Source organism: Myodes glareolus, chromosome 25 (genome assembly GCF_982192425.1).
Source record: "Myodes glareolus chromosome 25, mMyoGla1.1, whole genome shotgun sequence".
Classification (NCBI taxonomy): Eukaryota; Metazoa; Chordata; class Mammalia; order Rodentia; family Cricetidae; genus Myodes; species Myodes glareolus.
In genome coordinates, this window is record NC_142050.1 from 36149846 (window position 1) to 36167848 (window position 18003).

At 48.4% G+C, this 18003-nt stretch overlaps 1 protein-coding gene across 5 annotated transcripts in view; it reads right to left on the reverse strand.

The window, feature by feature from the left end:
• Nucleotides 1-18003, reverse strand: part of Kiaa1549 (KIAA1549 ortholog) — a 128459-nt gene that overhangs the window by 35522 nt on the left and 74934 nt on the right. For all 5 annotated transcript variants that reach the window (XR_015736675.1, XM_087901771.1, XM_087901770.1 and 2 more), the window contains exon 10: nucleotides 11067-11251. Coding sequence is in view for 4 of the 5 variants with exons in the window: in XM_087901771.1 (XP_087757897.1) it covers nucleotides 11067-11251 (185 nt within the window). In the remaining variant the exon portion in view is untranslated. The remainder of the gene's footprint in view (nucleotides 1-11066; nucleotides 11252-18003) is intronic.

An 18003-nucleotide genomic window follows, 5' to 3' on the forward strand; every position in this document is an offset into this window, starting at 1 on the left:
CAGGCGCCAGGTTCTGTTGATACTTAGAATCCGTCACAGATGTTTACGAAAGGTTAAACAAGAATACAAGGATTAAGTAGCAAGACCACAATACAAAATCTGTTCCAACAGATTGCTGGCTCCATTGTCACAGACCTGTGAAGTGAGACATGCTTTATAGAGAAAGGAGCACTTCATTCAGGCCCTGGAAATTGTAAAGGCTTCAAAAGAGCTTGCTATAGATCAAAGTGTGAGACAAACAGAGACTACCGGAGGCCCAGAAGAGGTTACATTAGCTGCACTAAAGGCGCAGGATGCAGTGGGGAGGCAGAGAGAGAGAGGGGCCAGGCTCCACAGATTTCATTCCAAAGGGCTGTTTTTAAGATCGCCCTCTGGGTACTCAGACAGCCTCTATTTCTAAGATCTAAGTAGACCAAGCACAAGGACCCAGTGACACCATGTGCACAGAATCAGGACAGGCAGACAAAAGAAACCAGGGGAGAAGAGGTAATGGCCCAAAAGTCTGAGGCAGGGCCTCCCCAACATGGAGGTGACATTAAGGGTACGTCCTGGAGGAGCAAAGTTTCCAGGAGATAAAAATACAGGCTTCCCTTTCAGCATGATTAGTCTGAAGGACAGAAGGGGCCTCAGAGGAAAGCAGCTCCAGGGGCTGGAGACAGAGGACAAAGGCTCAGGAGCCGTGCAGTCTGAGAGGTGCCCTGCTGGTTATCTGCCCAATGATACGCAGGCCTGAGTGTGGAGTCGCTGTTGAAAAACCATCTAAGAGGTTGGCACTAAGGAACAGAGAGGGTTGCATAGAAGAAAACAGGAGACTTCAAATAAACAGACCAGTCTGTTAGTTCAGTGTACTGGAAGTCAAGGGAAGGACTTCTATAAGGAGTGAGTGGTCTGCAGCAGAGACCTGCAGAAACAGCCTGTACTCACTGGTGGACACGGTGCTCTCTCTGGGGACACCAGTGCACCCGACACCACACCCAGAATCAGACCCTGGGAGCTGCACCCTCTCTAGACTTCAGTTTCTGAGCCTACGGTGACGGACGAAGGACATTCGTGACACCCGAGATGCAGAGTACCCAGTCTGGTGATATCATTTTAATGATATGACAAACTATATTCACAGTTTCCTTAAACCCAGTCTGCGGGGCATAGGAAAATGGGAATACACCGACAAAGCTACCCTAAGGGGCTGGGGAGATGGATCAGATAAGAGCACTTGGTGTTCTTCCAGAGGACCTGGGTTCAGTTCCCAGTACCCACATGGTGGTTCACAACTGCCTGGATCCAGTTCTAGGGATCCAATGCCCTCTTCTGACTTCTGTGGGCACCAGGAACACAGGTGGTAGGCACTCATATATGCAGGCAAAGCACTTACACACACACAAAAAAAAATAAAAAATTAATTAACTTAGAAATACAAGAAGCTGTCCAGAGGGGTCTGCTCATCAGGAATGCTGCCAGACTCGCTCACAGAGTCCTGAGGAGTACGCTCCCATCTAAGGAGCACTTCCACACAATAGACTATGTGTACAGTATAGTGCATATACACAGAGGAGCAAAAGCTGTACAGTATAGTGCGTATACACAGAGGAGCAAAAGCTGTTGTCATAATGCATTACTTTTAGCCTTAAAAGTGACCCTGTCTGCTTAGGTTTGTGACCTGAAGTCCGCAATAATGAATTGTGCCAGCAGAGGGCGACAAATGGCACCGTAAGGACAGTTTACAAAGAGGTGCTTGGACAAAAGGCAGAGCAGCTGGCAGCCACATTCTCCAATTAAATGAGCTTCCTTTACTGGAGCAGGCCGCTGTCCCACGCACCCTGGACTCGGGAACACTGCATAGGAAACGACAGATCCAAGCTGCCTTTCCTCAAGCTGGTCACTTGGACTCCTTCGGGTGGACAAACATTTCCTAGACGCGGAGGCTCCCCCTGCCACACCCCTCCAGCAGTCCTGTTGCCCTTACAGAAGAGAAGCCCTGCTCTTAGGAACACAGTAGCTTCTTGGAGTTCTCCACACAGAGAACAGAAACCTCTGGAACACCAAATAATGGCAACTCAAAGCGCTTAGCAGACCCCTTTCACCAAATACAGGAAGCCTGGAGATGGCTTCCTCTTTCCCTACCTTAAATGTACTTCCTGTGTGCATGCGTGATACACACATGAGTGTATGAGCCCTTGTATGTGCGTATGTGTGGAGGCCAGAAATCAGACTGCATGTATATATATGTACCACACGCATGCCTGGTGCCCGTGGAGGTCAGAAGAGAGCACCGAATCCCTTGGAACTGGAATTAAATACAATTGTGAGTTACCAGGTAGGTGTTAGAAATCATACCCATGTTCTCTGCAAGAGCAACAAGTGTTCTTTTTAAAATTTGTTTTGTTTTTTGAGACAGGGTTTCTCTGTGTAACAGCCCTGGCTGTCCTGGAACTCAATCATCTGTCGACCAGGCTGGCCTCGAACTCACAGAGATCCACCTGCCTCTACCTCCCAAGTGCTGGGATTAAAGGTGTGTGCCACCATTGTCTGGCACGCAACAAGTGTTCTTAACCATTGGGCCAACTCTCCAGCACACCACCTTGTTTTTCTTCCATGGCACACAGAAATCTGAGATTCAGCTAGGTTGCTGCCAGCAACTCCTAGAGAGTCATCTGGATCCACCTCCCCAGTGCTGGGGTGACAAGAGCACACTATTGCTGCCTGGCTTTTTATATGGATGCTGGGGATCAAACTCAGGCTCCCATGCTTGTGCAGCAGGCACACGTTGGTAGGAACCGAACTCTGGTCTTCTGCAAGAGCGGACAGCAGTCTTCTTTGTTGTTGCTGATTGTTTTGTTTTCGGTTTTTCGAGACAGGGTTTTTGCTGTAGTTATCGAGCCTGTCCTAGAACTAGCTCTTGTAGACCAGAGCTGGCCTTGAACTCACAGAGATCCGCCTGCCTCTGCCTCCAGAGTGCTGGGATTAAAGGTGTGTGCCACCGCTACCTGGCTAGCAGACAGACATCTTAACCACTGAGCCATTTCATCAGGCCCATCACATTTCACCAGACATCCATCTTCAATGGAGAATTCCACAATGGAATGCTGTGAACTCACATTTTGCAGAGGAAACAGCAGAAGCAGGGTTGTTTCTTTTTTACCGCCTTTGGAGACCTCCCTCCTGCAAGGAATCAGGGAGAACAGAGCAAAGAGGGCGGCATCGGGGCGTCTTGAAGGTGCAGGTTTAGTGGGTACATCCTGAAGGTACAGCAGGCTTAGTGTGGCATCCTGAAGGTACAGCAGGCTTAGTGTGGCATCCTGAAGGTACAGCAGGCTTAGTGTGGCATCCTGAAGGTACAGCAGGCTTAGTGGGGCATCCTGAAGGTACAGCAGGCTTAGTGGGGCATCCTGAAGGTACAGCAGGCTTAGTGGGGCATCCTGAAGGTACAGCAGGCTTAGTGGGGCATTCTGAAGGTACAGCAGGCTTAGTGGGGCATCCTGAAGGTACAGCAGGCTTAGTGTGGCATCCTGAAGGTACAGCAGGCTTAGTGGAGCATCCTGAAGGTGCAGCAGGCTTAGTGGGGCATCCTGAAGGTACAGCAGGCTTAGTGGTCATCCTGAAGGTGCAGGCTAAGGCTTTATGCAGCTCGGGAGGGATGTGTTCAAGATCTGCACGGCAGCCCTGGAAACACGAAGTGCACCCTGGCTGCAAGGTCACCACTCTCCACAACCTGAGAGCTTGGAAGCACCAAGTTCACAAGGCCTTAGCCTGGTTCTCTGTTGTTATTACCTGAATCCAGTCCTCTTGCTACATAGCCCAGGCTGGCCTTGAACTTCAGTTTTCTTGACTGGTCCTCTGTATGCTAGGAGTAAGAATGTACGCTACTAGACCGAGCTGAGCCTGGGTCTTTTCTTTTTCCCTTGATCTTTTTATTTTTATTTATGTGTATAATTGTTTGCCTCCACATGCTGTGTATATGCCTGGTATCTGTGACCCCAGAACAGAGTATCAGATCCCCTGGAACTAACTGCAGGTGGTTTTGAGTCACAGAGTTGGTGCTGGGAATCAAACCTGGGTCCTCTACAAGAGCGGCCAGGGCTCTTGACCACTGATCCATCTCCCTAGCCCGAGAGCTTAGGGCTAGGGAGATGGATCAAACAACAAAGGAGTAAAAAATTTCAGATTTACTTCTAAAACAATGAAAACTCCAACTTAAAATCAACAAAGGGGATGATAGAACCAAGAGAGCATCTTCGTTTCCTTGAACCTTTATTCAGTCCCGCAGGGAACCCCCGACAGCTCCTGTCAGTCGCCCGAGGCTCCCCAGCAGAACTCTCTGCTCGTTTATCTCTTGTTCCTCTGTACACATTAGATTAGCTGCAGAGCAAGACATCTGGACTTCAGCATAAATACTATGTGTAAGGGGCAGGAGAGACGGCTCAGAGGTTAAGAGCACTGCTGCTCTTGAAGAAGACCTGGGTTCAAGTCCCAGCATCCACATGGGGGCTCACAACCACCTGTAACACCAACTCCAGGGCTCTCACCCATCTCCTGGCCTCCAAGCGTTCTTCCATGCATGTGGTACATATACACATGCAGGCACATACATACACAGACATAAAATAAATACACGTCTTTTTTTTAAAATCATATACTTAACAGCAATCAGCAACATGCCCTTCACAAGCCCCACACTTGCTAGCCCAATATTTTCAGCTCATTTGTTTTAAGTTCCCACAATGATCCAGTTGGACTCTTTGTCAACACAGGGTTTCTCTGTGTAGCCCTGTCTGCCCTGGACCTCACTCTGTAGACCAGGCTGGACTCAAACTCACAGAGCTCTGCCTGCCTCTGCCTGCCAAGGGCTGGGATTAAAGGGGTGTACCAGCACCGCCTGACTTCAGCTGAGCTCTTAAAGGAAAAGCACTATTATATATATGGGTAGAGGAAAAATTAGGCAACTCCTGAACCTTAAAAATAAATAAATAAATAGGATGGGTTCCTGCCTATCAGATTTAGATCTACCATTCTGACTTAGTAAATATATAACTGTAAATATTATTTTCATCTTGAAATTATAAATCTACCTAGCCACGTAATTCTCACATAATTCTCGAGCATTTATCTATGAGGCCTTTTTAAGATGGCTGGAAAACTGGCAATTTGACACCAACTACTCTCAGCTAATGAGGAAAATCCCCAGATGAGCAATTTGCAATCTTATACATATGTTTTACTCCAAACTACATAGTCTTTTAGCTTCCTAAACGAAATACCTCTAAGTGAAAAAGTAACAGCAACAACAGCCACCTGACCTGCGAGGCCTTCAGCTAGCAAACTGTGGCGAGCTCCTTGTCTCTCCCTATCCCAGCAGGAAAGCATATGCCTCAAAGAGCTGCGTACCGACCACAGTTACCCATTCCAGGGTTTGCTTTCGTCCAGCTGAAGGAGCGGCAGACGGTGCCTGTAACCAAAGGCCTCTGAAAGAACCGATGTCAAAACACAAACAGCAGTGGCCTCTGCGGCACCGGCCACACAGGCTACAGCCAAGCAGCAACCACCTCCCCTGAGAACGTGACAGGGCTCGGTCAGATACAAACATGGCACGCTCTGTAAACGGATGGTACGCTCAAGGCAATCGGTGGATAAAATGCCAAGTAGTAAACAAGAACAGTGGCGCCTTCAGGGCATCGACCCCAGCTATAGATGGGAGTTTAGATAAAATACTTTGTAAGTGGCAATGTGACCCACACTAGACCCTCCATAAATATCTAATGCCTGAATGGGCTCCACGCAAACCAGCTGGCACACCGAGCTTACTGGGTTGATCGACAATGTGAGACGCAAGTCCTGTTAGCTACCACCAAGCCCAACACACCTCAAACATCAACACCATAGCTCATCCCACGAGCTGGGAAGTCACCACCTTCACCCACCATAAAAACAGGGCACTCATCTGTGCTTAAACACCACACAATAGCCACCAGTGCACTGAAGCAAAGATTACATAAAGCACCACCCCTCCCTCACCTGGGGAATTTGCTGCTTTTAGTTTAGCCCCTGCTTTCTGAACCATTAGGAACTAAGTTTTTCCATTCCTTAAAAATAAAACCTAGACTAAAGCCAGGCTGGCTGACACGGTATCCTCACCTTCCTTTCATGGGCAAATGGGCTTTACCCAGTTTTGCATAAGGAAAAGAATCATGATGAATTCGGATGTTCAATATTCACATTATCAATATTCAGTTATTTCTGGAGAAAGATGGTTCTTTTGTTCTTTCTCTCCTTTTTCCCCTGTATATCACTGGGGGACAAGCCACGTTGGCTGGCCCCACAGGAACACGCTGTCGACAAGTTAGGGAGGTCTAGGCAAGCAGATCGGCCAAGTCACAAGAGAGACGCGTGATGAATTTGAAACCACGTGGGCCATAAATATAACAAGACCCATGTGGAACAAGACACAGCAAAGTCCCCAATGCTGGGATCCATCGAATCCCCAGGGAAGACAACGGAAACCATACAGCAAATCCCAAAAAGAGTGTGAACAAAAACCAAACCAACCAACCAAACAAACAAAAACCCTGCAATAGTGTGGAAAGTGCCATTGTATGAGTTCATTACTTGACTGACAACAGTTGATGAAGAATCCCCCACAGCCACCATGGGGCTTCCATTTAAAAAGTGAAGACAAGACCAAGTTACAGCCATCAGGTTGTCCTCAGTTCAGTCACCTGGGGCCCTGTGTCCTTGGTATGGAAGGAGAACACTCTTAACATTCTGGTACTCACAGGCTACACTGAACCATGGGTGACAGAGACTATCAGGGTGCTAATGACCCAGAAGACTGAGTCTGGAGCTGGGGAGGAGTACCCGGTGGCATTTCTCTTCCACACTGCCTTCCCAAGTGACCACTGCAAATGGACAGCTGTCCAGACTGCTCCCCTTGGCAGATATCCTGCAATGGCTGCCTGTGGTACCAGTTCCAATTCCATAGACTTCTTCAAGGCTCTTGAGATGGGTCCTTTGTCACGAGTTGAGGCTGTGCCCTTCCTTACAAGCTTGCTCCAGCAGCACCTCACACCCCTTCCGAGGTAGTGGTGGCTTAAGGAAGAATGGTCCCCATCAGTTCATATATTTGAATGCATAGACACCAGGGAGTGGGACTCTTTGAAAGGATTAGAAGGATTAGGAGGTGTGGCCTTGTTAGAGGACTGTGCCAGTGGTGTCAGAAGTCCATGCCAGGCCCAGTCAGTCTTTCTGCTGCCTGCAGATCCCGATGTAGAACTCTAAGCTATTTTTTAGCACCATGTCTGCTTGTGTGCCGGTAGTCTCCTCACCACGATGATAATGGACTAAACCTCTGAAACTGTAAGCAAGGCCCCAATTAAATCCTATCTTTTATAAGAGTTGCCTTGGTCATGGCGTTGTTATACAGCAACGGAACTGTGACTAAGACAGAGGTCCACCCGGTCTCTTGCACCTCAGTTCCAGCCCAGCATCACCTCTCAGAAGGCAGCAGAATGCCCCCCTCCCAAGCTGTCGCAGCCCACATTTGCCATGCTCATATTGCTCCAGGTCAATCTGGGAAAGATTGGGTCTTCTCCATAACTATCACCCTACAGGACAGACAGAGAACCTGCTGGTGGTGCTTGTAATTTAGTCTGGCCTGAACACTCAGCAGTCCAGACAAGAGATGTGCATGGTGTGGCCAGCTCCTTCTGGCTGCCCACAGTGCTGACTTTAGTAGCATTTCAGGGTGTGAACCACCCAGGGGCTACAATCCTACACTAATCACTGGTATGGGCTGCTCCCATTGGAAGAAACACATTTCCATGGGGCCCACGAGCACACAACCATTTATGGTGAGAAGGATCCACACTGCAGTTCTGTAGGTAATAATAACAAATGATGGCTTTGGACAGAGATGAAAGCAAATACAAATAAAAGAAAAGACCCGCGGTGCTTTCCCACTATTTACCGAACATCAGGACGGCCTGCCTGGAAACCTAAGACACACTGGTCTCTCCCTCTTTTTGTCTTTCAAACACCATGGACCCTCAGACAATCTGAGGCGGTCTCTTCGTTACAAGGGAAAGGGGGTGGGGAGCGCAGGTCAGTAGATTTATTGCTTCCAGATGTTGGCAACTCTGAGATTTGCTGGAGGATTTCACAGAGCGACACAGGGCAGCATCAGGGTGGGCTGAACAGGAGAGGGAGGGAAAGCCACAGGAGCGGGGCTACAGACCACAGTCACAGGACAGAGCCTCACTCGTTACCTCAGGGGACAGGCGACAGACCCTTCACCACAGCTGTGTAGCCTCAGAAGAAAGTGGACAGGTTTGCTTTCAACTAATGGGAGGTCACGGTCTTCCTACTGCAGACCTGCGGCAAGCTTGTGCAGACAGCTGCAACGCTAGCAAAAGAAGCTGCGGTTGCCTCCTGATGGTGTGAGCAGACAGTCACTTCCTTGAGGGTCTACCATGCAGAGCTTTGCTGCAACAAGGCTGTGTGCATGCAGAGACCCTCGCAGCCCCTGAAGAGAAAGAACTCCGCATGGCTGGGAGTTCTATTTGGAACCATCCATTTGATTTATAGCAACATCTGCCACACGGAACTATCACAGAAGCAGAGGTGAGGGAGAAAGCTTGGGGGATATCTTGTTTTCAGCTGGAGAGCTGCTGACCTCCAGCAGTTTACAACGGACAAGGCTTCCATAAGGAGTAGGTATGGCAGAAACAAAGAACAGAAAAGACCCAAACATCTCTACGGGCTAAGTCTCCCCATAACAACGCTTTTACCAAAACAGAAAACATGGCCCTCCCTCTTGTTGATCCGATTTCATGTCGCGAATCACTGAACTCCATGGCAGGTGCCTTTTCCGTGCCGTTTGTTACCGTAACAGTAACAACTACAGACACGAGCAGACTACGTAAATAGTAAGTGAGGATGGGGGGAGGAAGAGAACATCCACGCATAAAATGCTGCTAGCATGTTGATAGCCATAAGCTTGCAATATAATTAAGATTTTTCATTAATTCATAAGAAAGCAAAATACTCTTTATTTACTATTAGAGCTACATAACATTTAAAAATAAAACTTACCTTTTCATTTAGGAGGCTGAGGTTTGGAACATTTATGGGTTTTGCTTTGTTTTTGTTTTTCCATGGGTTATGTGTGTGTGGTATGTGGTGGCTACATGTTCACATGTGTGTGAGATGATGCCCCTAATCACTCTCAGGTTGGGTCTCTCCCTGAGCCCAAACCTTGCAAATCCGCCTAGTCCAGCTGGCCATCTTGTCCCAGAGATCGTGTCTCCTCCTCAGATGCTCCAGCAGTCACCAGACACCCCAGTTTTTATGTAGGTATGGAGGATCTAAACCCTGGTCCTCATGCTTGCACGGCACGTGCTTTTATCACTGAGCTGCCTCCCGGCCCATTTTGTTTTGTTTTGGAAACAGTGTCTTACTGTATAGTCCCAGCTGCCTTGAATTGTGATATTCCTGCCTTTACCTCCCAAGTGTTAGGATTGCAGGCATGCACCACTGTGCCTGGCTAGTGGATTTTTTTTTTTTTTTTGGAGACCAAAATTACTATGGCAATCTTTTATTTCTTGCTCTTTTGCTATTTGCTTGATCTTATCACTTTTGGAATAGAGCAAGCCTTCCAAGATTTACATAGTAGGCGGGTGCTAATAAATACAGCAGCCGGACTAACCAGGTTGGCTGAAATGAATGCCGGTCAATGTCCACAGCTAGAGACTTTCTCTCGAATGCAGGCAAGGTTTCTGTTCACACCAGGTGAGATGCCAGATGCTGACCCCAAGTCAATTTCTTTGCATAAAAGCTCACATGGCAATATCACAGAAAGTCCAAAATATTCATATGAAAAAGAATCACTATTTCTACAAAACTGAATGCCTTGGAGAGACAACTGGAAAGTGGGGATCTGAAAACAACCACTGTCAAATTAGGTGCAGGTGAATCAGCTTAAAAAACAAACAACTAGCCGGGCGGTGGTGGTGTACCCTTTAAACCCAGCACTCGGGAGGCAGAGGCAGGCGGATCTCTGTGAGTTCGAGACCAGCCTGGTCTACAGAGCGAGTTCCAGGACAGGCTCCAAAGTTACAGAGAAACCCTGTCTCAAGAAACCAAAACCAAACAAACAAACAGACCCTCCCCTACAAAAAAAAAATAATAAAATTAAAAAAATTAAAAAAAAAAAACAACTAGGGAGTCCAGCAGGGACATGGAAAACATGAAAAGGGGTATTAAAAAAAAAAAAAACCTAGAGAATCTGGGACTGAGATTTCTTTGTCTTTATCTAAAGAAAAACGAATCAGGACCAGCAGGTGATACAGGGGTTGTCACCTTTTAGAACACCTCTCAGTGGACAGTCACTCAGTGCAACAACAAAGAGTTAGGCTATGCTGGAAGACTAGAGTCCATCATAATATAGAAGTTTAAAACATGTATGACCAATTTTTAATGATTAAAGGGGCACTGGAGAGATGGCTCTGTGGTTACGATCACTTGCTCATCTTCCAGACGACCAGAGTTGGGTTCCCAGCACCCACACTGGGTGGCTCACAAGCACCTCTAATTCCAGCTCCCGAGAACCCAACATCCTCTTCTGACCTCCTCAGGTGCGCGTGCGCACACGCACACAAGCGGGTTTCCAACACGGACAGAAAGAAACTAAGAGAGCCGTCTAGTGGATCTGTGTATGAGGAAAGACACACAGATCTGAGGGAACCTGCATGGCCACTGCTCTTTGAAAACAAAAACAGGCAGAGTGAACGAATTACGGCTCATTTCCATAATGAACTGATCTTCTATGGAGTCCCCCAACGTTAAAATCACGGTGGGTCCCAGGCTCACTTCGCATCTGTTTTACGGTTCCTGTTCTTGGAATACATTACTAACACAGAGAACTGTGCTATGGTAAACAAACATGAAGACAGAAGACACCCCCACCCCATTAAACTGAAGAGTTCTTTCAATGGCCCTCCCTCGTCCTTCAGCATCCAAGTCTGGACTTGTTTCTGCCCCATGAAGATGCTCGTGCGGACATCGGAGTAGGCGCTTACCTTCTGCCGCTGCTGAATGTTGGCCACCGTGTCGGGCTGGAAATCCAGCTTGTCTGTGCGGCACAGCTTCCAGTAGAGGATGACGACAATCACGGTGACCACTAGCACTGGGATGACCACGCCCACCACGACCCACAGGTTGCTGCTCTGTGACTCCGGGGATGGCCTCTTCACTCTGTCCACAGCTGCAGATGAGCAGAAGAGGGAGAAAGGTTCTCAGCAATGTGCCCTTCGTTCATCTGCTGGACGGAACGTGCCCTCCTCCTAAAGACCTGAGGCTTGTCACACAGCTCAAGATATGAAAGTAACCAGGCATATTTGAATGTTGCACAAGGAACATACCAGGGATCACAATGACACACATGACGTGCCAGAGGACAAAGGCTTGGTTGAGTCTAGTCTCTGAGTGTCAAGTTTATTCTTCCTACTCCATAACATCTCATAAAATGGTTCCCTTCAAATGTGGGAAGAGAAGCTATGTGCTCACAATACAGCTGTAACCACCATATCCAATGGAGTAGGCATCACCTCCCAGGTCTCTGGACAGAACACGAGCTGGAACCTGGAGAGCTGGGAAGGGAGTTCTTCTCCATTCTACCAACTCACTTCTCTCTCTGTCCTTGACTACAAATGTTTACTGATGGTGCCAGACACCATTCTAAAAGCAAGATGTGCTGATGAACAAGCAGATGAAACCCTTCAAGGGCACTGGTTCTAGTGGCAGGAGGAAAAGCTACCAAGGAATGAATTCCCAAGTAAAGGCATCTGCTACCTGTGGAAACAGCCAATGAGGTACCGTTGTGGAATAATCTTTTTGTATAGCACACAGATGAACAGAAACGGGTTCATTTAAGTTATAAGAGCTAGAGAGACAAGCCCAAGCTTTAGGCCAAGCTTTCATAATAATTAATAATAAGTTTTTGTGTCATTATTGGGCAGAAAATAGTCCCAGCAAAAATGTCTGACTATAAGTTACAGTACCACAACAAAGACAACTGGGCATGTCCACCTCAGCACCTGAAAACATGACAGAGACGGGGCTATTCACAGCTGCCGTCTTAACACAACAGCCATGGGAGAGAAGCCCAAAGCCGTCAACACATAGATGGATAAACAAAGTGTGGAACATCCACCCAGCAGAATACTATCCAGCGTTGGAATAGGAAGTGGGGTACTGTGGAGATGGCTCACTGAGTAAGGATACTCGCTGTATAAACAAGAGGACCTGAATTCAGACCCTTAGTGCCCATGTCAAAGAGGGGCATGGTCACAGTCCTACCTGCAACCCCAGCACCATGTGGGGCAGAGACAGGAGGATGGCTCGGTTGTGGTCGCCAGCCTAGCTCCAGGTTCAATGAGAGACCCTGTCTCAAAGGAACTGGGTGGGGACTGACAGAGTAGGACCCCTGTCTCACACACAACACAGAAGAGAAAAGAAGACAAAGAAGGGACTCTCAAAATAGCCACAACAGGGATGAACTTTGAAAACATGCTATGTGGGAGACGCCAGACACACACAGATAAACAAGGCACCTAGAACAGTCAGATTTATAGAGAAAGAAAACAGTGGTTACCAGGCCTGAGGGGCACTACCCAGTGGGCACAGCGTCTGTACTCTCCAGGCCTGAGGGGCACTACCCAGTGGGCACAGCGTCTGTACTCTCCAGGCCTGAGGGGCACTACCCAGTGGGCACAGCGTCTGTACTCTCCAGGCCTGAGGGGCACTACCCAGTGGGCACAGCGTCTGTACTCTCCAGGCCTGAGGGGCACTACCCAGTGGGCAGAGCGTCTGTACTCTCCAGGCCTGAGGCGCACTACCCAATGGGAGAGCGTCTGTACTCACCAGGCCTGAGGAGCACTACCCAATGGGAGAGCGTCTGTACTCTCCAGGCCTGAGGGACACTATTCAATGGGAGAGCGTCTGTACTCACCAGGTCTGAGGGACACTATTCAATGGGACAGCGTCTGTACTCACCAGGCCTGAGGGGCACTACCCAGTGAGCAGAGCGTCTGTATTCACCAGGCCTGAGAAACACTATTCAATGGGAGAGCGTCTGTACTCACCAGGCCTGAGGGACACTACCCAGTGGGAGAGCGTCTGTACTCACCAGGCCTGAGGGGCACTACCCAGTGGGCAGAGCATCCAATTCAATGACAAGCTCTGGAAATGAAGGGAGGAGGAGGCCGCGAGCACTGAGCACAGTCAATTCCACTTGTTCAGACACGTCAAGATGGTCAATAGTGTTACACATGTGATTTTTCTTTCGTTTTTGAGATTTAAATTATATATAATTTCTTCTTCCCTTTCCCCTCCAATACATGTATTTTACCAGTCTCCCCTTAAAAAGGACTCTTGGGTTTAACTAAAGGGGGTGTTTGCTAGGAAACTGAAGTCTGAACATGGGATTCTAGGGTATTGTCTTTCCAACCTGTGACCTTCTTTGAACCCCTGGAACATGGAAACTGGGTTAATGGAAACTGCTTTATTAAAGGTAAGAGATATCAATTATTAGATGACATTGGAACGAGCTTTACCCTCTGGACTTGCCTGTCTGCACTCACAGAGGTGCCCACACCGCGGCCTCTCACCTTTCACAATTCAGATGACCCTGCATGAACCCTTCTGCTCCCTCCCCACTCCTATTTCCCTCGCTAGCTGATCCTTTGCCCTGTGTCCTCTTCATTCCGTGCTGATCCTCCGAAGCTCCTGGGAGCTCAGATCCAGTCTCGAAACCCAAATGTTCCTCCTGTTCCCCTCTTCACGCCCCTGCCTCCCTGTGATAACAAAAATGGTGCCCCGCCATTCTCTAAAATGCCCTTCGCACATCAACGTCTTAGCCTTAGATGCTGTATAACCCTTCCTCTCTGCTCACCCCAACTTCCAAGGCCCGTCTTTTCAAACACCCCTAAACTGTGGCTGGCAGGGACTAAGGCCTGAGCTCCCTCCCGTCTCAGAAGCTAATACCTCTTCTAGGATCAAAACATGTCTGCTCCAAGATGGAGCAACAACACAGAAAGTATATTTTTACTAAAGATTCATTATTTATTGTTACTTCGTACGTATGGGAGCTGTGCCTGCATGTATGTCCGTGTACCACATGGGGGCAGTGCCACTCGGAGGTCAGAAGAGGGTGTCAGAGCCCCTGGAACTGGACTTACAGGGGGCAGAAAGCTGCCATTTGGGGACTGAGTATCCATCCCAAGTCCTCTGGAAGAGCAGTCAGTGCCCTTAACCACTGAGCCATCTCTCCACCCTCAGAAAAAAGTCGTAGAAGTTTATGAAGACTGGATTTTACAATGTGGCCTGGATGGAATTCACACTAATTGCTCGCTGTGCCTGAGAAGAAGCAATCGCGTGGACGTAGTGACAGCTCAGCGGGGGAGCTGAGAACTGATACTCCTCTTAGCTCTAATCTAGGAAAACCACAGAGAGGCACAGACAGGCGGCCTCAAGGCCCCTTTACGGGCCCTGATAGGAAGTGAGGCTTCTTCTACCAACCTGAAATCCCAGGATGCTTGCCCATATGGCCCTGAGCAGCCCTCAGGTCAGGACAGAGACGAGAGCAGGGCTAAGCAAGCTTTCCATGAGAAGAGTGAAGCACACCCGAGAAGGGAAGGTGGGCCGGTCAGACAGACGTGACTGCCCGATCTTTGCTCTCAGGGCTTTCACTGAGAGTTAGGTAGACTCGGGATGACACAGAGTCCCGTGTGTGTGGAAACCAGACTGGGCCTTTTCAGGTCCTCGCACATACATGTTTGGTATGGAAAGATATGTCAGGAGCATGCAGGTTTGGTATGGAAAGCTGTGTCAGGAGTGTGCAGGTTTGAGATGGAAAGCCATGTCAGGAAGACTGATACACGTGTGTTGTGTAGAAGTCACTGTGAGTGCTGGCTAAGTTCAGAAGTCATACGGTATGCATACAGGCCTGGAACCCCTGAACAGGTTCACACAGCAGTCACCTGAACTTGTTGGGGGGTCTCACAGCATGTATGTGGTCCATGTCAGGATGTGCACTTTAGACGGAGGAAACAGCTCACCCAGCGCATGTCACTGTGGTTATTCTGCCTGCTCTCACCCCTTCTTCCTGCCTTCGGGTTATCTCTAGCTCTGGGGCCAGCCAGAAGCTGCCTGTGGATTTCTCATTATTCGATCAAGCCAGCACTGGTTAATCTTCTAACTCTGGTCAGTGACAAGTACTTGGAGGATTGCTGACCTGCCTGCTGATAGGCCAGTATTTGAAAATCGGCACCCCCGCCATTTCTCAGGTGCCTGTATCCTCTCGACATCAACCTCGTATAAAACATGGAGGGAGGCGGCTCTCTCAGCGTCCGCCTCCGGCTCTGGATGCAGTGCTAGGAAGTGCTCTTTTATTATTTCCTCACTGATCTGAAACAGACCCCACTAACGCAGCCATCTCCCAAGCACACCAAACAGCCTACTAAAGGTATGATGTCATCTCTCCCACCCTGGTCCACCAAATGAAGGAAGTGCACATGGCAGCCCTCACACTGGTGAGTCTCCAGGGACAGGGACTGATTTCACCAAAGGGTAATTTCAAAGGTATTGTTTAAACGCTGGGCTAGAGGCACACCTCAGGGGTTGAGAGCACTTGCTGCTCTTCCCGTTGACTTGTGTTTGGCTCTTAGAACCCACGTGGGGGTGCACGACCCTCTATAACTCCAGTCTCAGTGGATGTAATGCCCTCTTCCGACCTCTGTGGGCACTGAACGTAGGTGGTGCCCAGGTATCTATCCAGGCAAAACACCAGTACACATAAAATTAAAAAATAAAACTAAAATCTAAAAGAACAAGAGTTTAAAGCTGCACTGAAGCTGCATTGTTGACTGTGTCAGGGAGAGCAGGGGGCCACAGCTTAGAGCTGCTATAACAGGGCTGCAAGGCTCCAGAAGCCGAACCTGAAGGGCATGAAGACATAAAGCGGAAGGTGCCTGGGGGTGGGCGGCCTCCATGTGGACCGTCTTCCTCTAGACGGCTCTGGCAGAGTCGCTCCATCCATCTTAGAGATGTATTTATTCTTAGTTTATGGATATGAGTGTTTGGTAGAAGTAGGAATGCACCCTGTGTGTTTGGTGCAGAAGCCAGATGAGGGTGCCAGGACCCCCGGACCTGGAATTGTGAAGGCCGTGAGCTGCCACGTGAGGGCCGGGAACTGAACCCAGGTAAGTCACTGAGCCATCTCTCCAGCCCCATCCCTCCACTTACAGGAGAGAAACTGGACAGTAGGGAAGACTGAGAGTCACTTGGAAGGCCCATTATGATGAAGCTGGCTACAGTTTCTCCCCCATCTGCCAATGATTTCGTCCTGGAAAGTGTAACTGACTGAGTGGACATAAAAGTCCTACTTGTTACAGGCAAGCTAGGCTACAGTAACTGACCTTCATAATGAAATACTGCAAGGAGAGCAGGAGAATTCTGGAGAGGAGGAAGTTGATTACTCCCACTCCTGCCCAGACCACCGAAGCAGCAGGATGTAAGCTGCCCCACTGAAAAAGGTACTGAGCCACATGGCTAACATAGATCAGAAAAATGGGTTAATCAAGATGTGAGAGTTAGCCAGTAAGAAGCCTGACCTAACGGGCCAATCAGCATTATAACTTATAGAGATCTCAGTGTGATTTTTCTCTGGGACTAACCAGCTGGGGGGCCGGGCAGGACAGAAACACAAACAAGCAGGCTCGGGCCCTTCATGTTACAAAATACAAAGCTACCTGAGAAGAACAAGAACATGTCTTGTGGTCCTAGCATGCCTGTGAGGCTTGGCCTCTGCGAGTGTTGGTGGAATTGTAAATTATGCCAACTCCACTTTCTCACAGGTGTTAATTACAAGATTATGTCTGAAATGAGACTGCCTTAGTGGTCATCTCTGATGGCATTTTTACATCTGTCTGGGGTGTATTTGTGCATCTGTCCCATTCTACGGACGTCAGCACGCATCCACAATGACGTTGAAGCATGGTCCATCAGTCCATGTTTTTAATAAGCATACTGATGAAGGAAAAAAAAATGCACTGTTTCCTACCTGCCCTCAGTAAGTTCTTCAGGGTTCTCTGATGTCAAAGACATCTGCCTATCCCTCTACTACGGGAGCAGGTTTGCCCACACCCTACCAAAGCCTGCTCTGAATAACGGAAGAAACACCCACACCAAGACAGCAGTCCAGCTTGTGAGGTTGCATTTGGAGAGTCATAGTCTCCATGCTGTTCCCTATTTCTTCATTTTAAATACACACCCCAAATCTGGCAGTTGGAAAAGAGGGATTGAGAGCAAGCACTGCCAGAGGGCAGGGCCAAGCACCTTCCAACAATAATAAGAAATATCAAACACGTCTTTCCAAACGTACAGCGGTGTGAGGGTGAGGGAGAAACAGGACCGAGAAAAGGGTAAGGATCAAGGGATTCCTTTGTGTTAAAAGGCCCCGAAGGAAGCCAGACAGCCTAGAGGGCACCTCCCAGCTTCCTGAGTGACTCACTGTCCCCATCAACATGCAGGGTGTGACATGGAAGGTTTTGGAATAAAAACAGAATAGGTGCGTTATTTTACCTAAGACAGTTTTGAAAATGAAAACTGGCACAGGGGTAGGGGAAAGGATGTTCATGTTGCTATAAGGTCCTGTGACTCACTAGTAACTCCATGAATACGAAGTGTGAGGTAGGAAAAACAACAGCTATGGCCACAGTCACACCGATGGAAATCAAAATAAAGAGGGTTTCAGCAAACGAAGGACAAATAAAGTCACACAGGCCTGATGTCCTGAGCTGGGACCCCAGAACCCCATAAATATGAAAGGAAAGAACCGAGTCTACAAAGCTGTCCTCTGATCTCCACAAATATACCATGGCAGGTGTACATGCATGCACACACGCATGCACGCACGCGCACAGTGCTTATTTTATAATTTATAATACATTTAAGAAA